The 23,913-nt window shown below is 51.1% G+C and overlaps 4 protein-coding genes across 8 annotated transcripts in view; 2 read left to right on the forward strand and 2 right to left on the reverse strand.

The window, feature by feature from the left end:
* Positions 1-9,481, reverse strand: part of LOC149366909 (uncharacterized) — a 127,094-nt gene extending 117,613 nt beyond the window's left edge. Inside the window, exons 1-2 of one of the 3 annotated variants that reach the window (XM_089553240.1) lie at positions 8,695-9,481; positions 8,450-8,581 (exon numbers count right to left, since the gene is read on the reverse strand). In XM_089553240.1, coding sequence (XP_089409366.1) covers positions 8,450-8,581; positions 8,695-8,738 — 176 coding nt within the window. In that variant the 5' untranslated portion in view covers positions 8,739-9,481. Of the gene's footprint in view, positions 1-8,449 lie in introns of all 3 variants that reach the window. The other 2 variants (XM_089553232.1, XM_089553224.1) reach the window with 2 other exon arrangements.
* LOC149366916 (uncharacterized) lies at positions 695-1,870 on the forward strand. Its single transcript, XM_089553256.1, has one exon. The coding sequence runs from the start codon at positions 710-712 to the stop codon at positions 1,331-1,333; it is 624 nt and encodes a 207-aa protein (XP_089409382.1). The 5' UTR covers positions 695-709; the 3' UTR covers positions 1,334-1,870.
* On the reverse strand, positions 1,347-8,312 carry LOC149366917 (uncharacterized). 3 transcript variants are annotated; one of them, XM_089553156.1, is made up of 4 exons: positions 7,919-8,312; positions 6,096-6,786; positions 4,860-5,062; positions 1,347-4,450 (listed from the first exon to the last, which is right to left on the reverse strand). In XM_089553156.1, exons 1-4 carry the CDS (start codon positions 8,113-8,115, stop codon positions 3,961-3,963), a joined length of 1,581 nt encoding a protein of 526 aa, XP_089409282.1. In that variant the 5' UTR covers positions 8,116-8,312; the 3' UTR covers positions 1,347-3,960. The 3 variants fall into 3 exon arrangements, with proteins under 3 accessions (XP_089409282.1, XP_089409293.1, XP_089409290.1); XM_089553167.1 differs by having other exon boundaries at positions 6,592-6,786; positions 7,919-8,057; XM_089553164.1 differs by having other exon boundaries at positions 6,592-8,057.
* Positions 9,482-19,335: 9,854 nt separating the features above from the next.
* Positions 19,336-21,979, forward strand: LOC149366918 (uncharacterized). The gene has a single exon (XM_089553178.1). The coding sequence runs from the start codon at positions 20,819-20,821 to the stop codon at positions 21,962-21,964; it is 1,146 nt and encodes a 381-aa protein (XP_089409304.1). The 5' UTR covers positions 19,336-20,818; the 3' UTR covers positions 21,965-21,979.
* The last annotated feature ends 1,934 nt before the right edge of the window (positions 21,980-23,913 follow it).

Raw genomic sequence — 23,913 nt, forward strand, 5'->3', positions numbered from 1 at the left:
AGGGCTCACACGCTTAGTGCTGCTCATACAGAAGAGTGCACGCCGCAGCACAGGTCGACTGCCTGCAGCCTTGATTGCGTAAGCCAGAGGAAAGCTGAGGTGTATGAAAAGAAAATCAACGAGCTTGAGCTGCAACTCTCTTCAGTACAGGAAGAGCTGAATTCATCAAAAGAAAAAAATGCCAGTGTTGAAATGCAGCTACAGCAGGCCAAAGAACAAGAAAAAGAACTGAAGCTCGTGAAGGAAACATTGTTCCGAGTCAGCAGGGAGCTTGAGCTGGCCAGAGAAAAATCCCAGCAGCTAGAGAAAAAAATTGGGAAGCAGTTTTCTGTCCAACGGTTCATGAACAATGATGACGACATGCGCTTCTATACAGGCTTGCCATCATACACAATTTTTAAAACAATTTTGGAATTTTTGAACCCAGGTGATAACGGAGAGAACATAGGACATGGTCCGCGCAACAGTCAAGGCCTGTACAGCAATCAACACCATCCAGAATGGGCAGGCCTAAAAGCCTCACTGTAGAAAATGAATTTTTTTTATTCCTAGTCAGACTGCGCCTAGGACTTTTTGAGAAGGATTTAGCTGACAGGTTCTGCATTTCCATCGCCACAGTGTCAAGAATCTGCATCACATGGACAAGTTACTGTTTCATACACCTGACTCGCATGCCTCTGTGGCTATCAAAACAGAAGTCCAAGAGGAGATGCCTTCAGTTTTCAAAGCAAAGCACGGTTCCACAAGAATCATTCTGGATGCTACAGAAATCAGGTGCCAAACATCTAGTTCTCTAGCCCTACAATCAGCAACATATTCCACATACAAGTCGACGAACACATTTAAAGGCCTGATAGGAATCTCACCAGACGGCACAGTGACCTTTGTGTCCAACCTTTTCCCAGGCTCTATTTCTGACAAAGAATGTGTTCGACAGAGTGGCTTCTTGAACCTTCCTTTTGACAGAGGTGATGTCGTCATGGCAGACAAAGGATTTCGGATCAGCGATTTGCTAGTCGACATTGGGGTAGGACTGAACACTCCGCCTTTTCTTACAAGAAACCAGTTCAGTGAAGAGGAGGTACAGGAAACCCAGGAAATTGCCTCTCTGCGCATACATGTTGAAAGGCGCATCCAGCGCATAAAAAACTTTCACATATTTGACAGGCCAATCCCGCTCTCTCTGGGACCAGTCATAAATGAAATGTGGGTAGTGTGTACACTTCTGACAAATTTCCAGTCTCCACTTGTGCATGATGATGACGATCCTGTAAACGACCATCCAGACATGTGCATTACAAGTCCACAGGCTCAGACTCAGGCACATGCTTAATGAAAGTGGCCAACAGTGTTCATAGACTTTATTAAAGGAAAATATAATTTTTATGAAACCTTTGTCGGCAAATAATACACTGAATAACACACAAAGTTTTTCATCTGACAAACATGGAAAGCAGTTGAGTTTATAGCACCCGGCGACGCTAAAAGCGCAGGCGCTGAGATCGGCGTTCCCGCGATAGAAGAAAATAAAGATGGACAGCGCGTGCTCGGAGTGCACTCCCGCCACGGGCTGTTCGGAACTAGAAGCCTGCCACGCTGGTCATCTTGCTCTGGTGCTCCGCTGTGACCCCGCAAATCTTCAACAGTGGTGACCCGGCGAACCGTGCCTTCTATCCCAGCGGCGTCCTAGCATGGCCTACTGGCAGCACCCAAGTTTCGACCCGCCGCTCCCAGCGTTCCGGCCTGCAGGCGTCGGCGGGTGGTTCGCCCAACTGGAGGCTGCGATGTACCTGAACGGCATCACCATCCAGCCGTTTAAACACGCAGTCCTTTGCGACATCCTCCCACCCGACCTCCTGCGTCGGCTCACCTACTCTGCCTTCGGCTGCCGGACATACGATGAGCTGCGTGCGGCCGTCTTGGCTGACTTCAGCGCCTACTATGTTCCGCCGCCACTCTACGACGCAGCGGACCCGTTTTCGCCGCCGCCAGCCTCCGGCCCTGGACCGGCCTCGCTCGCACCCACGCAGCCTTCATCAGAACCCGGCCCGCCTCAGCAGCCCCTCGCCGCCACTCCAGTCCAGCGTCTCCGGCCCGGCTTCTTTAGCACCGACCACACCAGACGCTGCCGCATCGCTTCCGACAGCACATCCTGCTACTCCGGACACGCTAGCAGCACTGTGCGACGACTCCACGGCCTCAAGTCCACAGCCATTCCGTCAGCAGCTCGGTGAGGTGCCTGGCCCACCGCGGTTTGCCACGTCAGCGAACTCAGCGACAGATGCGCCTCGCGCCACCCTGTTCAGCGCCTCCGGCCATACCGCCTCCCATAAGGACGATACAGCGTCTACGGCAGAGCCCGGTGAGCAACTTCTCTCATCTGCAATAGTGCCGCTGTCAGTCGAGCTCTTCCTCGACGAGTGCCCCATTCCGCCAACTTCTGTACCCTACTGCGTAGCATCGCTGCCAGCCGAACGCTCACCTGCCGCCTCATCGCTCATTCCGCTAAAGCCATCAGTCACTGACCTGAGCGATCGTGCTAAGGGCGAAGTGAGATTGCTGGCACCGCAGCATATGCCACATACCAGCCCCACTACCCCGGCGGCCACACCGCCTGCCCAAGAGGCCCCACCCCAAGCCCTCAGTACTGTCAACCGCTTCTCGGAGTCTGACCCTGGCAGGTCGACACTGCCGCAGCAAGCGTCTGCTCTGGTGACTTCAGCCATCTTCAGCAACGAATGGTAGAGCTACACCCACCGAGTAGTGTGACAACTGTCCATCCACCAGCTGTGTCTCTTTCTGTCAGCCAGCCGTCTGATGTAGCAGTCTCAGCTGCACGGCCTGTCACTGTCACAACCTTCTTGCAGCCACCCACCGCCGACCATGCCCACACGCAATCAGCACTGGCCAGTCGCTCCGGACTGCCACTCCCGCTTCACCCAAGCTCCTGGGATTGAGCCCAGCAACTTCCTCCGGCATCGTCACAGCTGTTACCGTTGTATCGACGGTCACATCACAGCTGCTGTCAGTCCATGGAGCCGTTTCGGCCGCTCCTGTGCTTGTGACTGCGTACACGGCGCGTCGGATCCCCATCGACATCAGCTGCAATGTTCCAACACCAACGACACTTGTGTCCAAGGGCAGCACTGCAGTCAGTGACGGCCCGACCATGGCCTCCCCTGCCCCCATGTCCATTGTCAGCTCGGCACCCTGCATCATTTGCCCATTGCGCAGCAGCCAGGCTCGTCCACCTGAGCCCGCGCACTCCACCCGACGGCTCTTCTCGGCCCCTGACATGAACTTACTGGACCTTGTAGCGACCCCGTGGGGACACTGTTCCTCTAGCTGCCTGCTTGCCTGCCGTGGCTACTCCATCTCTGACCCGTCGGCGCGGACATTTCGACGCTACGTCTAGGCGGGGGACCCTATAGCGCCCGGCGACGCTATAAAGCGCAGGCGCTGAGATCGGCGTTCCCGCGATAGAAGAAAATAAAGATGGACAGCGCGCGCTCGGAGCACACTCCCGCCACGGGCTGTTCGGAACTAGAAGCCTGCCACGCTGGTCATCTTGCTCTGGTGCTCCGCTGCGACCCCGCAAATCTTCAACAAGTTTAATAAGCAAATAAAAATAAGCAACATTTCATTTATATGGCACATCATTACTGGTAATGACACTTTGCAAGGAACAAAAATTATCAAATGCCAGCATGAACAGTGCTTCACTTAATATTGCATATCTCTGATAGTAATGTTTTGCGAGGAACAAAAATGTAACCCTTAGCTGCGTTTTTCCTAGCAATCCACTCGCTGCAGGAACGAAAATATGTTAACAGCTGCTAGCCTCACATGCTTCATCAAACACTGCATATCACTTATAGTGTCACTTTGTCCAGAACAAAAAATCTATAGACTTAGCTGCTAGTTTTGGCACCATAGCTTACAGGATATAAACAAGAAAACTCAGAAACTGGGCTGTTTTGAAGCCAAATATGGCAACAGTACGGAAAAAAAGAAGGGGTTAATCTTAGCCATCGCATTAGCCCAGTCTTCTTCAAAAAATCTGACACGCTCCACAATCATAAACTTTTCCGAAAATACAACAAAATCAGTCCAGCGCAGTCCTGACACAGCCATTTGCCCAAGCACTTGGTAATAGTACTCATGGCTACGGTGCAACCTGAATACACCTTGCTCGTCCTTTTTCATGTAGTGTGAGTCTCCTATTTCTTCTAGTGCCTTGCCCTTTAAGCTGTACGGGCACTTCACTTCCAAAAGGCCATGCTTTGGTTCTTCACACGGATCAAAGATGAAGCGGTCAGGTGACGCTCCCAACCATGGACAGGATGGGTCCACGAGTAGTCCACATCTAAAAGCCTCAATGTCGCGGCTTCTTGTCCTCATAGTGTAGATGTATCTATGCACTGCTGGCTGCTCATTGGCAACTCCGTACCTGTGAAAAAAAATTAACAAAACTGGAAATTGGCACATAATTTTTATGCTTTGAACACACGGGTGGAAGTGGGAGAAGGGGTGCTAAAAGTGTACTGGGAAAGTCGGAACAAACTACAACAAGTCCTGTGAAGGTGACCAGGACAGAACTCCAAAACTAATAGCAGCGGTACCTAACAGATTTCACAATGTTTACAAAACAGTGTAATGCACAATAGATGTAAAGAAACATGAGCATAGACCTCACATGGAATCGCACTTTTTTCTGGCTAGAAGGTTCGGTTAGTGCTGCTGCATCCAAATGTCTAACAAGCTGCTACATCTATGAAATTTCCACTGGTAATTAGACTGAATGTCAGTGTCAGCGAGTACTATCATTAAGATAATGAATGATAATGAAGCATACTTACTGTACTGCTCGCACTCGTGACAAGTCTTTTTGAGACGTGAAGTTGTGCAAGCCTTTCTCTGTCCAGGTTGTACGCTGTACAACAACTCCAAATGATGAAGCTGTCACACGGTGACGGCGTGCTGCTTTCCATGCATCACTACTAGCCTGCTGTCTTGTGTTCTGCTCCAAAGCTACAGCTTCCTCGCAGGAAATCTCCAAAGCCTAAGGAACAAGAAAAAGTCATAGTGCTTCAGAAATAATGCAAAAACTACCATATTACTGTTTAATAAGAGCTAAATATACTGCAAAAATAAAGACAATTAGGATTCTTCAAATGAAAGCTCACTTGACTGAAATATGAATACGATGGCTTATGTAGACAGAAGTGAGGTGTTCAACTTTACAGAGGCATTAACTAGATATGTCAAGTACTCTGTACGTTCTAGCGAGCCAAGTTATAAATGAAATGCTTGGAGCACTATCAGTAGCCAGTGTCTATAGCCTAATGTGACTGTATGTTGCACTGCGCTAATGTAAGCCAAATCAGAATTTTTCACTCATGTATGTATTGCATTTTTTTTCGTGTAATTTGTACCAGGAGAGTGCATAAAATAGACATTAGGATGTGCTTCCTTGCAATGTTTGAAAATTTCTTTTATGAACATATGTAGGTTTGAACGCGCAAATACATTTCCAGTCAATGCTGTGTAGAACTCAGTAGTCATGTCTCCTTCCACTTATTAAAGCAGAACCACCAACACTAAAAGCACAGAAAATTCAGAATTTAGCATTTCCTGGAAACGCCTCAGTTGGAACCAACGCATTTCTTTTGAATCATGTAGCAGCGTTGCTTTAGCAGACCCTCTTTACGTTATCTGGCAGCACCTTATAGGTGCTGTGTTTGCGCTGTTCCCTCTTAAGTTATCTCCCCATAACTGCATGCATATTATAGTTACAGCATTTGTGGCTATCATCACAACTGCCTAACAAATAGTGCGCATTCTTCAGGTGAGTTCTCACAGTAAATAAACTTGCCTTTACTTGCAACCTATCAAGTGCGGACAATGAATTGATGCATACAGCTGGGCACTCACTTCCATGCAAACTTTGGTTACACCTCTTCTAGTGACATATTCTGCAAAATTAAACCAAGTTACTATTTTCAAGCAAAATAAAATGTTTAGCAGCTGAAGCTTACTATGTTTTAGTGTTAGTTGCTGCATGGATTGAGCCCATACTGCCAAAATGTACCCACCTTAAGTATAGACGCCTGTTCAGGAGGACAGCTAACGGAGCTATGCACCCACGCATTTGAGTCCTTGAACAGCTCCGGCCTAGTTGGTTGTTCACTTTTGCCATGCCCACACTGAATGTCAGGGGATAACATGACTTGAAAGCCATGGGGTACGAGGGGCTTTAAATATTGCAGGGGGCTCCCTAAAGGTGTGGGCCCAAGCATTGAATCGGCTGGAACGAGTGGGCCATTATGGAGGTGCCTACTTAATGCAGATGGAGCTACTGCTGACAGCTGGGCACCTAGTCTGCGTAATCTCGAAGCAACGTCCGCGAAGGAGGAATCTTCTTTGGCTGCCTCATAAAAGCGAGTCCTGAGGGGCTCACAAAGTCCTCCGTCCCGAACACGCCTCCAGTCGATAAACTCAAGTGGCAGTGGGGCAAGCGGTGTACTACGCGGACGTCGCCACTGTTGAGGGAGCTCTGTACAGGCAAGCTCAGGGGGTGGCTCCTGGTACCTGTTGCTCTTGAGAAGGACCAGGAGTTTGAGAGCTGCCATGGTATGGCTGCAAACACCACTTGTACCAGCTGCACACTGGCATTTCGTCGTCGCAATGGAGCCACAGGCTTGCAACGTCAGCTCTACCTCATATGGCCGAGACGACTTTTTCTGGCTCCTGTAGCAGGTGCATTTCAAGTGAACGTTCCCAGGGCTGCAATGAGTCAAATTATAATATGTTGCACACACTGTTTTGGCGTTTCACAAGTATGAAAACATTTCAGGTAACACCTCCCATCAGACACTTGGAAGAAGCTGTGGCACTTCATTGCACACCACTTTATGTGCATAACTTCTGAACACTAAATGCATATTTCAGTGTCACATATAAACCACCATATATAGTAAAGAAATTGTTATGTATAAACAAAACATAAAAGAATGCAAAAAATAGCAAAGTTGGCTTATATGTTGCAAAAACTGCAAAGATATAAATAACCCCTTTAGTAGCTCTTCTGATGCAAATAAAGCCATACCTGTCATAAAGAAAACTAATCATGACTGAAAACAAGTTACTGTTAGCCTGCTTTCCACTATGTGGCCATCATCCACCTGTTACAAGTGAGCTGTTGCAGCAGACGAGCAACTTGCACAACACATTTCCAAGTTCACTGCATCTCAGTCTTGCCATCTGTAAATTTTCGGGTGCTAAATATCGAACGACACGCAAACGGCTGAGCGCTCATTACCACTTCAGTTGCGCCAGTTTTGGCGGCTAATTTTTTATGCGCCTCTGCTCTCTTTGGAGTGAAATATAGTGAAAATGTCCAAGCTTGGCTGTTAAAGATGCAAACACAGCTATTCTGCCAATCTCCCAGTAGCAGTACTCGGGAGGAGCTGTGCAAACCAGCAGGTTTAGTATCGCAGCTAGCACGCAACTGACGATTTTTGCACCATTATTCGCTGATGCCCACAAAAGTCTACGGCACTCTAAATCCCACAGTTTGAGCAGCAGCTGTCTATGCGTCATTTAACACATCCATGGACTCCCGTTCTTGCAGAACACTAGTTCTTTGGCTAAGTATCGCACTCCCGCGTACGAAAATGCATGATTTTACACATGAGCCTCGCGCCTAAGGGCCATTACAACTTGTGTAAAATTACGCACAGTTCTTTCGTCGCAAAGAATGCATCGTCGCTCATTTCAGTAAGTATCTACCAGCCTGGGATGAGCGACGGTGATGCGCAAATCAGGTAAACAAACTCGCGGTCGTCTCACATAGGCGTCCAAGCAACAGCACACGGACAAAAAATACTTTATAATTATAAAACTTTGAATACTGCACCTGGATAGAGATGACGCTACGCGGATCGATGAGGGTTCTGTGTAGGACTCGCAGAGCAGTTTGTAACTGCGCTCGGCAGCACGGCCGGAGGGCCCCGCCACGCCTCGGCTCTCAAAATATGCCTCCAGCCGTCGCTCGCAGAAACCGTCAGGGACAACAGAGAGGTCCCTAGACCACGAAAGGACTTCGCTTGACATTGAAAATCCGTTCCACGCACAGTACACTTGGCGACAACGTTACAAGCACGGACACAACGGCGGGCACTGACGGACGGACGCGGAGCGGACGGACGAAGAGATCCAAAGATGGCCGCCACCGCGGGGTCAGCGCGCCTATCACTGTTGCCAGACCTACTTTTGTAAACCCCCTATTTCCGGAGCCCTCCACTACGGCGTCTCTCATAGCCTTAGTCGCTTTGGGACGTTAAACCGCGTAAACCAAACCAAACCAAACCAAACTAACATGCTCCGTCCAAGCTCCGAAGCATCGATTTGAAAGCGATGCACTGCGTAGCAATTACGGCCGACTTACCCCGGGCAGGCGCTTACATCGTCGAACGACGGCAGATGACCGAACATCTCCAAGAGGATGCTCTCCGGCAGATGCTCGATCTCCATGGCCGGCACTTCTTCCTTGTCAACGTGGACGCTGTTGTTGTTGCGACTGAAGAAAGTACGAAAAGGAAATTGCACGGGCCTGCCCACTGGCTCGGGCCGAGCCGCACTCGCTGCCATGTGAGAGGAAAGATAGAAATAATAGACGCGCGTCGCAACAACCGCGTTCGCCGAAGCAACGACGCCGGCTGTAACAGACACTCCATCCCCCATGGCTCCTCAACATCAATGCAGACGTGTCGCTCTTCTTCCTCTTATGCTCCGTTTCATGCATAGCAGTCAACGCTGGTGAAGGTACGAAAGCAGTCCGCTGCCGAAAACAAACAAAATGTATCCGTCCGCCTCGCGTCGTGGCTGAGTGGTACGAAGCGCGCGCCCCTCTGTTCATTTTATGAGGGACGGCAAGGTTCGACTGCCGGCCTGGCTGTAAATTTTTATTTATTTTTAAGGCGAAAGCCTTTAATGGCTCATACTGTCGTGACCAAGACGTGTTAGCAAAGTTGTCCGCGTTTCAGATTGGTCGAAATGGTCGTGACGTCACTGCGCACGTGTTTTGACGGGTGTCCACCGAAATATGTGAGGCAGTTACTGCGCAATTTCCTTCCCTCAAATACAATTTTCGATTGGTGTCCACCGAGATATGTGAGACAGTTACTGCGCAATTTCCTTCCCTCAAATACAATTTTCGATTGGTGTCCACCGAGATATGTGAGACAGTTACTGGGTAATTTCCTTTTCTCAAATACAATTTTCATTTTCTTCATTACGGCCCCTCCTTCTTTTTCTTTCACTCCACTTCCTCCCTTCCTGTACGGTGGTGGTGAAAAACATTTATCGTGCAATAAATTTTTACAAAGAGGTGATTGGGGTAGGCCCTATTGGCCCTTCCCCTAACAATACTAGGTGGAGCCCCTATTCCGGGGCCCCATTGGCAAGCAACGCCGCCCGCGTCCAGTGAACCAGGGCCTTTCGGGTCTTTAGGTCCTGACAGCCGTGCGGTTCAGGTGTCCACCGAGATGACAGAGAATACAACGCCATTTCCTTTCCTCAAAAAGCGTTGCGTTCATTGGGCGACGCATCGCGCCGAACGGGTGGTGGCGTTCCGTGGACTGCCTGTCAGCGCTACAACACGCTGTCTCGTTCCACTCCTAAAGGCGAAGATTAAGCGTAATTAATTGACAGTTAATTAATGCACCCACAGAATGTGAAGTGAACAATCGGGTAGCAGAATGCAGCACTCAGGCTTTCGCGTTTAATCACTTTAGCCGCTAAAGTTCCTCGTAATTTTTATGAGGGACGGCAAGGTTCGACTGCTGGCCTGGCTGTAATTTTTAGTCATTTTTTTTTTATTTTAATGCCTCATCATTGTCTGCAGAAGACTGTCAGCAGAAGCTTGTCAGCAGAGGTGTCACGCTTTTGACGGGTGTGCCCCGAGTTAAGAGCACTCCGTCTCACAAGCTGTTCGCAGCACTACGAAAGGTACAGCTCTCTCGTCCAATCAGGATGGCGCGCACTACATTAGTGTGTTCCTACGCGCCTGTGGTTCGATCCACCTGATGTCCAGGTGGCTTCTTTCTACCTATAGCAGGTGGCGCTTGATGTCTTTTTATTCTTATTTTGGTTTGTTTTTGGACAGGCGGACGCCCGTTCCAAAGGGACTAGCCCCACTTTTTTTTGTCGCAACCTGTTCCCATCAGTTCCTCTGTTGTCGCGTCGCAGTAAATTTCAGTAATCGTGTCATGTGCATATAAATTTATTTACTCCAGCGTGCCGAGGCAGCCGAGTGTCGATGGTGGCGAAATGCAAAACAAGCCCATGTGCTGCGCGAGAGGCAACGCACGTTAAACGGCCCGCGTTCAACAACACTCGGCCCGCGTTCGTCTCCGTTGTCCACTTGTAAAGCGTTCGCTCGCTCACCTGCGTGAGTTTTGCCGTCCTCTTGATGAGCGCATTTGTACTCCAACTGCCCCCCGCACTCGACGCGTAGCGCTTCAAGAACATTTAATGCCACCTGCTGCGCCTGCTTGGGGAAACAGCGCACTGTCGGTGTAGAGCACACAGGAGACACAACGGACTCGACCGACGCCATGTTGGAAAGTGGCGACGCATCACTACCTCGCAGCAGGCCTCCGCAGAGGTGTGTCCGTACGGGCTTTGTCTGGTAATTTCACCAGTGATTGAAACACTCCCTACCATTTAAATATACCTGTCCAAATCATATTTTTAGTTGCAATGCTTATTGTTTTCATTAATAGTCATACACTCGTCAAATATTCGAGGGACTATTTTCTGCGTTTCTGCAGCCCTGATTGGACGAGACAGCTCTACCTTCCGTAGTGCTGCAAACATCTTGTGAGACGAAGTATAGAAGAAATTACGGGTTCAAAACGATTAGGTACCAAACGACTACATTTTTGAATAAAGACAAAAATTTTCATGACCTCCTCTATCAATGCAATAGTCGAAAAATATACGAGAAAAGTGATTGCACTGTTGACTGCAGGACTTTCCGGTACATCCTGTTTTATACTGTAAATTGATAACAGTTAATATGATTATATTTTTATTGCGAAGCAATACTACTTTCGCTACCACCTCAGCCCGTGCCGTGCCGCGGCCGCATAGCCACGCTTGACCTTTCACGTGACCTCGCTGCGTGACGTCATACCATCTGTGTACAAACGGGGTCCCTGAGAGAACTTGCGTCTGGTGGTGTGGCGGGTGTGCTCCGCATGAGCTCCCGCGAACTTGATCGACAACGGAGGATATTGAAGGCGGAGGACTCTGAGACTTCAAGAGCCGTTTGCCGGAGCAACGGAGCTTCGAAGGGATACAAAATTTTGATGGTAGGCCCGTTTTCAAGATTTTATCGCCATTTCTGGGCGGCCTCGTAGGAGCCGAGCGCTAAGCCTAGCGTTCGACCAACCATCGCAACGTGGTCGGGGACTCCCCGACGCACGCAAGATACCGGAGCTGGCCGAGGTGGCAATTGATGAGAAGGAACGAGAGGAGGATTGCGTCGAGATGACGGCGCCAGAAGATGAAGCAGAAAAGTCAGGTTTTCAAACCGGCTGGTTTAAACGAGAAGGCAAAAGGTATATACCGGATGAAGATGGCGGCAACAGAAATGCGCAGCAGCAACCTAGCCTAGGAAAATTCAAGCCCAAACTAGGGAAGAAGCTGGCGGAGAAAGCGGTGGAAAAGAAAATAATAGACCTACCAAAAGGCGCTATAAAGCTGCTCCTCAGACCGAGCGGCGGAATAACGGCGACGTGGGGGAACGTGGAAGAATTTGAAGTTGCGAACGCGCTAGCGCAAGAAGCAGGGGTGGATCCGAAGGTGCTTATGAAGGAAGACGTGGTCTCGATAAACATGACACAACAAACCATCTTCGTTGCATCAGCAAGCGAGGACAGGGCTGTGAAGTACCAAGACGCCAAGAAACTGACAATCAGAGGGAAGATGGTGAAAGTAAACAACCATGCACCGATGCCGGACGGCGCGGGCAAGGGAGTCATACACGGAATTCTTATGACCATGAGTATGGAGCTAATCAGGGAAACATTGGACTGGGACGCGAACCCGCCGATATTGGGCGTACGGAGACTCGGGGACTCCGGCTCCCTGCTGATTCTCTTCGAGGGAAGCGAGGTGCCTTGGCGGGTGAAGTGTCTGGGATCTTTCAAGAAATGCTGGTTGTACAAGAAGAAGCTAGAAGTGTGCGTGACATGCGGCCTACTGGGACACAGAGCTGATGTATGCCCAGACCCGAAAAAACTGAAGTGCCGAGGCTGCGGCAAGGAGAATCCGGAGCAGGGACACACGTGCATCCCCGTATGCCAGCTGTGCGGGGGAGCCCACATGCTGGGCGACAGCAAGTGTAGGAAGATGTATAGGAAGCCGTTCGTGGCGACAAAAGACGCAACTAGACGAGAAGATGGGAAAGACGGAGCAGCGCAGGCCAAGGACGGGCCCAAGGGAAGGTCCAGATCCGGGACGCCCTCGAGATCCGAGTCCGGGGCGATACTCACGGACAAGAAGGAGTTCCCGAGCCTGCCGTCCAGGGAGGACCCGAGACTACCCAAGACGGGGCCCGAGGAAACGGTAAGCTTCGCGAGCAAGGTCACCCAGGCTAACCCAGAAATAGTAGCGCTGAGGAAGGAAAATGCAGAGTTGAAGGCGAAGATAGGGAAACAAGAGGCAGAATTAAAGAGGCAAGGAACGGAAATTGCGGAGCTGAGGAAAATGATAGCAGAATTAGTAAACAATAAGCCGAGGTCGGTGGCGCCTCCCACGCAAGTGGCAGCGCGAAAATTGCCGGAGGCGAAACCGGAGATAGAAGAAGCAGACGAGAAAATGGATACGGAGGTGGTTACACCCACTTCGATAAAGCGAAAGGCGCCCGAGACCGACCCCCTTGTGACGCTGGAGAGGAAGCTAACGAGTAAATTTGGAAGCAACATTGATAGGCTGGAAACGCAGATGCAGGAAGTGAATGTAAGGTTAAACGCTCTAGGGGACATTAAGGGTTCAATGGACAAGATCCTAGCGGCATGAAACGGCCTCACTGAGAGGATGGCGAATACGGAGAGTGTAGTTTTTTCCAACAATGGACAGGAATCAAAGTAAGAAAGAGAACGCCACCATTTGGCAATGGAATTGCCGAGGGTACCGACGGAAGCGAGCGCTATTACAGCACCACGTGCAACATGTAGAAGACAAACCAATTGCTATAGCGCTGCAGGAAACTGGGGGAAATCAGGTAAAACTGGCCGGATACCAAAGTTTCTATAGCGATAGGGGTGAAAAATGCAGAGTGGCCACGCTGGTGAAAAGGAATATAGCAACCCTAGAGCACGAAGTGAGTACGGGGGACATAGAAGCGGTAATGCTAGAAATGATTACGGGAAGCAAGAGAGCAAAAAGCATATTTCTGCTTAACATCTACAGCAACCCGAAGCAGAAGAAAATGAAATTCGGAACGATATTTAGAAAAGCCATCAAACTAGCCGGCCAGAGCCCGTTGGTGATCGTGGGGGACTTTAACGCGGCACACCAGGAAAGGGGGTACGCGAGGCAAGATCCGAAGGGCAGACATCTCCTTGAGGAGTCCCAAAATCTCGGACTTACCTTGCATACCGACCCATGTGCGCCCACTAGAGTAGGTAGCAGTGTAAGTAGAGACACCGCGCCGGACCTCACCTTCAGTAAAAATGCAGGCAGGGTAGAATGGGCAAACACCAGAGAAAATCTGGGTAGTGACCACTTCATCGTAGCTACGAAGCTGGGAGAAGGAATCAAGCTACGGAAACTCAAACAGGCGAGAATAGTGGAGTGGGACAAATTCAGGGAGATTCGCAGAAGCCACAAAGCTAAGGAAATTGGATACATAGGAGACTGGACGAAACAGCTGAAGGAAGATGCCAGGCACGCGGAAGCAGTAGCTGAAAGGGAAGATGCACCGGAGATAATGGATAGCAAGCTAATGAGCATGTGGAACGAGAAGGAAAGGCTCGAGAAGAGACTCAAGTCTCAAAAATGGAACAGAAATTTAAGGCGTTCGTTAGCCAGACACACCAAGGAAATGGAAACGTATGCTATTAAACTAAACGACCAAAATTGGTACGCCAGGTGCGACGAAATGGAAAGGGGCATGAGCCTAGCAAAGACGTGGAATATATTGCGGCATCTCCTCGACCCGGGAAAATCTAAACAGGCAGCGAGCGCTAACCAAGTGAAAGCGAGACACGCTTTCCAGGGGACGGACAAACAGCTGATGGATAGGCTCAGGGACATTTACATAGGGGACGCGACAGAAGTACGACAGGCAGAATATGGAGGAGCGGAAAATGAAGATCTAGACGCGGACATTACGGTAGCGTAGATCAGAGCAGCTATCGCTGAGCTAAAAAATCGCTCGGCCCCTGGCGCGGATAAAATATCCAATGTCATGCTCAGGAATCTAGACAACGACTCGATAGATGCAATTGCGCGGTACATGAACAAAGTATGGACGGAAGGTAAATTGCCAGAGGAATGGAAGCAGGCAGAGGTTGTTCTCATCCCCAAGCCGGGAAAAGAACCAAAATTGGAAAACCTAAGACCGATCTCGCTGACGTCTTGCGTGGGGAAACTCATGGAGCACGCAGTGCAAACGAGGTTAACGAGATACATGGAAGATGGAAACCTATGGCCGCACGAGATGGTGGGCTTTAGACCTAAGCTCAGCACGCAGGATGTAATGCTCAGACTCAAACATGACATTGTAGACAAGAAAGGATTAGATGCCAAGGTGATCCTAGGTCTTGACCTCACGAAGGCCTTCGACAACGTCCGACACGAGGCGGTACTCAGAGGTCTGGAGGAGGTAAACGTGGGCAAGAGAACATACGAGTACATCAAGGACTTTCTCCAAGGGAGGAAGGCGGTGATTAAATTCCACGACGCAGAGTCCCCCGCCATAAGGCTGGGCAGCAAAGGTACCCCGCAAGGCGCCGTACTGTCCCCCTTCTTATTCTTCATAGCGATGAGAGGTCTCCCGGCCATGCTGAACAAGATCCCTGATCTAAAATTCAGCATGTACGCGGACGACATAAACATGTGGATGAATAACGGAAGCGACGCGGAAATTGAGTGGAGTCTTCAAAGGGCAGCAGACGTAGTGGTGCAGTACGCGGCCGAAAGAGGCCTGGCGTGCTCACCGCAGAAGTCGGAGCTCTTCGTGTACAATAGCGACAGCAGGAACAAGAGAGACGTATAAATTAAAGTGGTGGTGGGAGGCCTGGAGGTGCCCAGGGTCGAGGAAATGAGGATCCTAGGCATTTTTATCAACAAGAAAGGCAACAACACCAATACCATAAAGAAATTAGCCACATATGCAGACCAAGTGGTAGGCATATTCAGGAGGGTAGCGGTAAAAGGGCGAGGACTAAAAGAAAGGAATCTCCTGAGAATGTCGCAGGCGTACGTAATAAGTTGGATCTGCTGATATCTCTGCAGTTTTTTGATAATTTGTGCCGTAATTAGGGAGGCGCCGCTCCCCTTGTGTCACGGCGATGGAAGTGGAGGCCGCTGTGCCTTCTGTGGATCCCGGTGGGTCGGCAACGGCCGCCCAGAGGAAGCGCCTGTACGCCCCGAGTGACTCCAGCAGCCAGGACATCGTTGTGTACGGTGATGACTACTCGACTCCCCGAAGTGATGACTCCTCGACCGACGATGGGTTTGTACCCGTCGTCAGTAAGAAGGCCAAGCGCAGACTGCGGAGACAAACTGAGTCGACGTCAACGACGTCCTCAAGTACGGATACGGTCATCACGGCGCGAAGTGCCGAGGCCCATACAGCCTTGTTCGTGCCATTGGAGCCAACAGAAAACTTGAATCTCCTGAACAGGTAAGCCATCTCCGTATTCCTTGAAAGCCTTGTACCAGGAGGGATTAAAGACGTCAGAGCTAACCCGCATAAGAACATCATTGCCATTGATGTCATGAAGCGCAGCGAGCTGGACAGTTTGGCCGCCATCACCAAACTGGGAAATATCAGTGTACGCCCCCTTATTCTACAAGACAGCGGAACCACGGCTGGCGTAATTTACAACGTCGAGATCGCTATCCCTGACGCCGACTTGCCCATATTAATCAAGCCGGCAACCAACAGCATTTCTATAATGCAAGTTAAGCGCCTTGGAAGGTCTACATGCGTTAAGCTGACTTTCAAGGGTGACTGCATTCCATCCTACGTGAAGGTGGGGCACTTTCGTCACCCAGTCCGTGCATTCGTACCTAAGCCGCTACAGTGCCGGAAATGTATGAAGATTGGTCATGTGAGCGGGGTCTGTCAAAACACCATTGTGTGCCCAAAATGCTCTGAGCCCCACAGCGGCGACAGTTGCCGCGCGACTGCCTTGAAGTGCGCCAATTGTCGTGGCCCTCACGCTTCTTCCTCGAAGGACTGCCCTCGCCTAAAGACAGAGAGGGCGGTACTGAAGCAAATGGTGCGTGATCATTCCACCCACAGAGAAGCCGCTGCAAAGGTGCGACGACGTCGTTCGCGCCGCCGCCGAAGGTCGTTGAATGACACAAATACGTTCGAAGAGAAGACCCCAAGCGGCAGTGCAGCTTGTCCGCCTCCACCGACAACAAATCAGGAAAGCCTGGCGACTCGTGAAACACGCCCTGCTGCCTCTGACACAACGTGGCCACCACTATCAAAGCCTAGAGCACACACTTCGTCCGGTACGTTGCCGCACCCCATGTCTGCAACACCTACAACTGATCCGGGCAAAAGGCACGATTCCGACAACGGCCAAGATACACAAGTGATTGCAATGCTAACGTCACTGATGAATGTTATGCGTGCTCTGCTGTCCGGCTTGCGCACGCCAGCAGCACACAACGCACTGCAAGTACTGGACGCGCTACAGCCAGTTCTTGCAGCTCTTCATTAGAAGGCACCATGGCTCCCCCGGAACAATCTTTTACGAAGAAAGTCAAGCAAGCTTTTATTTATGAGTGGAATGCCCGCGGGCTCCAGTCCCGGATTTCAGATATTCGAAATTATGTTTATGAAAACCGCTTCCCCATTCTTGTTATCTGTGAACCGAATCTACCCAACATTTTGCGATTATCCGGTTATGAAGCTTTTACTTCCCCCACGCGCAACAGAACCAGCAAAGCCATCGTCTACATTCGACGTGAACTTACATATGTGTATCATTCGGTTCCCCCACACAATGACAACCAGTATGTTTGCCTCACAGTGAAGAGCCGTGACCTCACGTTTACGCTTTTGGCTGTGTACATGGCGCCGTCAAGCCGCTTTGACGAAAAAAGGTTGAGTGATTTGATGCAAGCCACCTCCGGTCCATGGGTGATTATAGGTGACTTCAATGCTCATCACACCATGTGGGGAGGCGTTAAGATGAACCTTAGTGGAAGGAAACTCGTCTCCTTCGCCTCTGACCACGGCCTCCAGTGCCTAAATGACGGAACCCCGACGTATATTCGACGGGTGACCTATAGCAGCTGCCTAGATTTGACTTTCGTTTCGCGATGCCTAACCAACAACGTCCAATGGTTTTTGGATGTAGAAACCCATGGCAGTGACCACATCCCAACCTACCTGATTTTTACCGGCCATTGCACGTCCCGTTCTGCCACACGTATGCAGCGCATTGATTGGACAGTTTTTAAAGCGCGTATGGAGGATGCATGCATGGAAGGATTCTCGACAGGTCTTGAACAAAAAATTAAGGAGGTCATGGAGAGCGCAACGTGTTGCTACAACCCCGTCGCAAAGTACACCGACTTTGATATTGAATTACAACAACTGCGGGCACTACGGCGCAGGGCAGAGCGCAGATACCGACGCACAAAGTCGCGCTTAGACCTCAGAGATGCAAGACGCCTGCAGAAGAAAATCCAGCGCAGAATTCAAGCCCTGCAGACACAACGTTGGAGAACATTTTGCGAGACACTTGACCCACGAAAGCCTTTGTCACGCGTTTGGAATGTGATCCGTGGCCTTCGTACGTCCCGTCAACAGCGCCACCCGTTTAAATCCCTCGCGCTCCACCAAAGACGCAGCGAGGTCGCGGTAGCCGAAGAATTTTGCGCAAGGATAACAGGACAACCGAACCCATCCACAACGCTGCACTGCAGTGATGTTCCACCCTCGCGGGATTCACGAATGGATAACTTGTTCTCCATGGAGGAACTTGACGCTGCGCTGGCTTGTTGCAGAAGGTCGTCATCGCCGGGGCCCGATGGTGTGACATACTCCGCGCTCGCCAACCTTGGCCAAGAGGCTCGACGGGTTCTTCTGGACACATACAACAAGTCATGGTGCGAGGGCATAGTTCCTAATGCATGGAAGACCAGTCGTCTCGTACCACTCCTTAAACCGGGAAAATCACCACTCGACATTTCAGCATACCGACCAATTGCACTCTCAAGCAGTGTCGGGAAAGTCATGGAAAGAATGCTGTTAACACGCGTGGAATGGTACCTGGAGCGATACCAAATTTACCCTGCATTTATGTCTGGGTTTCGACGTGGCCGCTCTTCCATTGACAATGTGGTTGACCTTGTATCGTCCGTCCAGCACCAAAAAAACTTGAAAAGATTGACTGCGGCACTATTCTTGGACATCAAGGGCGCCTACGACAACGTAACGCATCAGGCCATTTTGGACGCATTAGAAGCTGCTCAGATTGGAGGCCGCATGTTCAGCTGGATACGCAGCTATTTGTCAGGGAGGTCGTGTTTTGTCCAGACTGAAGACGGACCAACCTCTTCGCATCTAAATTCGCGCGGAGTCCCGCAGGGTGGAGTGCTGAGCCCAACTCTTTTCAACATAGCTCTCGTCGGCCTGGTTGACTCATTGCCACAATCAGTCCAGATCTCAATATACGCCGATGATATCTGTATTTGGGCATCAAGCGTGACCCGTCCCCAAGTTCGTGCGAGACTACAAAAGGTGGCAACGATACTGACGTTATACCTTCGTCAGCAGGGCCTAAATATTTCAACCGAGAAGTGTTCCCTCGTGGCGTTCACGCGAAAAAAAATGACAAGTTACCCCATATATATTAATGGCAAAGCCATTCCCTATGAGAAAAACCATCGCTTCCTTGGCGTTGTTATCGATAGGAACCTCTCGTGGAGTCCCCATCTTTACGACATGCGAAAGAAACTGACAGCGATTGTTCATAATCTCTCCTTCCTCGGGGGAAAGTCCTGGGGTGCATCTGTACACTCGATGCTTCAACTGTACCGTTCGCTGTTCCTGGGATACATGCGGTATAGCTTTCCCATTTTAAAAAATATCAGAAAGACAAACCTTCAGACACTTCAAAGTGTTCAAGCGCAAGCTCTACGAATCTGCCTTGGGCTACCTAAATGTGCCTCAACGGCAGCCACTATTCTTGTCGCTGGGGAGCATCCTGTTACTTCATACATTGCTGTTGAAACCATGAGAACACACATTCGGCACCTCACGCGAGTTCCGAGTCATCATCTTGCAGCTCTTCCCGTACTCAGACCACATACTGCATTTGCAAATGTAATTCAAGCTCACCGTGCCTATCTTCCTTCGCAGTTCGCCCACCCATCAAGATCATGCTCACCCGTATGGAGTCTCCATGAACCCCGGGTGCACCTATCTATTCCTGGAATTAATAAGAAATCTGATTTATCATTGCCTGCTCTCAAGCAACTGACACTTCATCATTTGCATTTTAACCATAAACACCGCATACATGTCTACACAGATGGCTCAGTGACTTCAACAAGCTCTGCTGGGTCTGTGGTGATACCGGCCAGGTCTATTTTAATGAAGGTGAGGACTACCTATCTCACCTCTTCAACTGGTGCAGAACTAGCTGCCCTACGGGCTGCAGTTCAGTTCATTAGTCAGGAATCTGCAGATGACTGGACAGTTTTCACCGACTCTAAAGCAGCCCTTCAAGGCCTGCAAACTGCATTACGCCGTGGGTCACACGAACAACTCGTTGCCGAAATCCGCAAGCTCTACCATGACGCCACATTGAAAGGACATAACATAATTTTCCAGTGGCTGCCGGGCCACTGCGGCATTCATGGCATTCACCAGGCTGACGAAGCTGCCCGTTCTGCCCACAATGATGGAATCCCCGTTAATATCCCCGTCACGAGAGCTGACGCAGCGTGTGGGCTTCGTTCTTTGAGGCTGGAGCTCACACTTTCGGCGTGGAACTCTGGTGAGTTGTGCAACCGTCGCCTCAGGACTTTGGACCCTGGACTGCGCCTCCGTCTTCCGTGTAATGTAGCGCGTCGTGAAGCAACACTACTGTGTCGTCTATGGCTCGGTGTTGCCTTCACGAATAAGTATGCTTTCCGGATCGCGATGGCCGACAGCCCTTCTTGTGTGAACTGCGCCTGTGATGAGACAATCACCCATATCTTGTGTGACTGCCCTGCCTTTGTAGCCGAAAGACATAAGCTGCGATGTGCTTTGGACCGCCTGGACCCTCGCCCTTTCACAGAGGCCAAGATCCTCGGTCCGTGGCCACAACAGTCAACTGCCATCAAGGCTTACAAGGCACTCTTTCGCTTTTTGAGAGCGACTGCCTTAATTGACAGACTGTGATTATTTCCCGTTACTTCTCTCTTTCCTCTTTAATTCCCCTCATTCCCTTCCCCTGTGCAGGGTAGCCAACCGGAATCCTTTCTGGTTAACAACCCTGCCTTTCCCTCTCTCTCTCTGTCTCTCTCTCTCTCTCGGATCTGCTACGCGACGCCGTACCTAAACATGAACAAGGCAGAAATCGAGAAGGTACACAGAATATTGAGGAAATGCGCCAAGCGAGCTCTAGGACTTCCGATATCTACGTCGACGGAGCGGCTTGAAAAAATGGGGGTACACAACAGATGGGTTGAGCTGGCAGAGGGGGTGAGAATATCCCAATTAGAACGGCTCGGCCAGTCTGAAACGGGCAGGACAATACTCGAATGGGTAGGAATCCGGCCAGAAAGTAGCACGCACAAGATGGTAAACATCCCGGCAGGAATCAGGGCCAAGATATGCGTCCCACCTATGCCGCGGAACATGCACCCCGTGTATAACAAGGAAAGGCGAGAACATAGGGCTAAGGCCTACGAGAGGAAGATGAAGGAGCGACCGGCAGACCAGGTGGCGTACGTAGACGCGGCGTGCGGACAGCACGGGGCGGCTGTATCCGCTGTGGTCGACGGGGCAGGAGTACCAACGGTAGCGGCTTCGAGCCGCACGAGAGATGCCAATGCGGCGGAAGAGTTGGCGATAGCGCTCGCTTGCGTCGGTACCAAGGCCACGATGATTTTAAGTGACAGCAAAACTGCAGTAAGAAACTTCGCGAAAGGAAGAATCTCGGAAGAGGCCAAACACGTCCTCGAGGCGAGGCCGATAGAACGTAACATAGAGATAATATGGATCCCAGCGCATGAGTCTATTGCAGGAAATGAGGCTGCACACGAGCTTGCCCGAGCTCTCTATCACCGGGCGGCCGCAGAGCAGCCCTCCCGCATAGACATGAAAGATAGCCTAATTTCATACCACGAGATCACGGAACATTATAAGCTGAGCAGGAGGGTCTATCCGCCGCCCGACCGTTCCCTCCCAAAAGAGGAGGAAATTGCGTGGAGAAGATTGCAAGGGGGGAATCATATAAGCCCCTTCTGGGTATACATAACAATCTCCAAAGAGGAGAAAGACCAATATTGTATAACTTGCGGGGAGAGGGGCACTCTCGACCATGTCATATGGGAATGTGCTGGAAGCCCGGGCGCCGAGCAAAATATAGAAGATAGAGAAGCCTGGGAGACCTTGCTGCGGAGCGAGGACCCCGCTAAGCAGCAACAAGCCATCCGCCTGACGGCTGAGGCCGTGAAGAGACACTGTGTCTTCACCAGACCTTAGTTTGCGAGGCTCCTAAGTAGGGCTCCCTTAGGCCTGCGTGCCGGGGGGTCCAAAAAGGAGTCTCATTTCGGTGGAAATAAACGTTTTGATGATGATGATGATGAAACGGGGTCCCATCTCACGCCGTCGCCTTGCGCGGCGCATAGCCACGGCCTGACTCCCGCTCCTCTCACCAGGGGCACTGCGGGCTATGTGACGTCATACCATCTGTGTAAAAACGGGGCCCCATCTCACACCGTCGCCTTGCGCGGCGCATAGCCACGGCCGTGGCCTGACTCCCGCTCCTCTCATTAGGGGCGCTCCGCGCTATGTGACTTCATACCATCTGCTTAAAAACGGGGCCCCATCTCACACCGTCGCCTTGCGCGGCGCATAGCCACGGCCGTGGCCTGACTCCCGCTCCTCTCATTAGGGGCGCTCCGCGCTATGTGACTTCATACCATCTGCTTAAAAACGGGGCCCCATCTCACACCGTCGCCTTGCGCGGCGCATAGCCACGGCCGTGGCCTGACTCCCGCTCCTCTCACCAGGGGCGCTGCGCGCTATGTGACGTCATAACATCTTTGTAAAAATGGGGCCCCATCTCACACCGCCGTCGCCTTGCGCGGCGCATAGCCACGGCCTGACTCCCGCTCCTCTCACCAGGGGCACTGCGCGCTATGTGACGTCATACCATCAGCTTAAAGAGAGAGAGAGAAAACTTTATTTACAAAGGAATTCGGGGCACGCCCCAGGGTCCCCGCACGACCCCACTGCACTCAAGTGTTTATGTTCCTGAGGTCCATAACACTGGCAGCACGGCCGGTGGCGATGGTCTGCACGGCCGGGTCATCCGAGTGCAGCAGGGTCTCCCAGTCCTCCCAGGTCTTGAGGTTTTCTAGGTCCCGCGGGGGAGGGTCAGCCGGGCAGAGGGAAAGGATGTGGAGGGAAGAAGCGAAGGGTTCTGGGCATAGGGCGCAATCAGGAGTGGGGAAGGAGGGATGATAGTGGGTTAGGGTAAGGGGCGAGGGGAGAGTATGTGTTTGTAATCTCCGCCAGAGTGTTGCGTGTCTGTTATCTAGGGAGGGGTGGGGCGGGGGGTAGAGCTGGCGAGAGGCTCTGTATGCCTGGGTCAGCTCACTGAATGAGTGCATGCGATCCTTCGTGAATCCCCGATCCGAGGCCACCTGAGCCCGGTTTAAAGAACCTCGGGCTAAAAGGTTGGCGGCCTCGTTTCCGGGATTCCCGGAGTGCGCAGGCACCCATATCAGCTCCACTTGGCGGGGCGGGGGTGCGTCGGGCGAGTCCAGTATGCCAAAAGCAGGGACATGAACTCGGCCTCGAGCGAAATTTAGAATCGCAGTTTTAGAGTCAGTTAAAATATACCGGGCTTCCGTGCGGGTTATAGCAAGTGCAATGGCGGCTTCCTCTGCAGCCTCTGGGGACGTATCTGGAGGGAGAGGTAGTGTGAGGAGGGTGGATGAAGAGGAGTCCACCGCAGCTGCTGTCGGTTCATCACCCGTGCAGGCAGCGTCCACCCATACGGCGTCCGGCTGGGGGCCGTACGCTCGATGGAGTGCCTTCGCACGGGCTCTGCGGCGCTGGTCATGGTGGGACGGGTGCATATTCCTCGGGAGCGGCCTGATGAGAAGCTCTCGGTGAAGGGATCGTGGGATGGCGAGAAGGGTTGGGTCGTTGGCCGGTATTTTGATTCCCAGGGAGTCCAGGATATACCGACCTGTGGAAGTTTTTGTGAGCGTGATGTATTGGGCCTGTCGGTGGGCCTCCACCAGTTCCCCGATCGTGTTGTGGAGGCCCAGGCCTAGTAATCTGTCTGTGGGTGTGTTGAGGGGAAGATGAAGTGCTACCTTGAATGCCTTGCGAATCAAAGCATCCAAAGCGTTTATGTCATGTTTGGATAGTTGTAAATATGGGGTAGTATACAGTACACGGCTGAGGACAAAGGCATG

Source organism: Amblyomma mixtum, chromosome 1 (assembly GCF_055824585.1).
Source record: "Amblyomma mixtum isolate Tamu chromosome 1, ASM5582458v1, whole genome shotgun sequence".
Lineage (NCBI taxonomy): Eukaryota > Metazoa > Arthropoda > Arachnida > Ixodida > Ixodidae > Amblyomma > Amblyomma mixtum.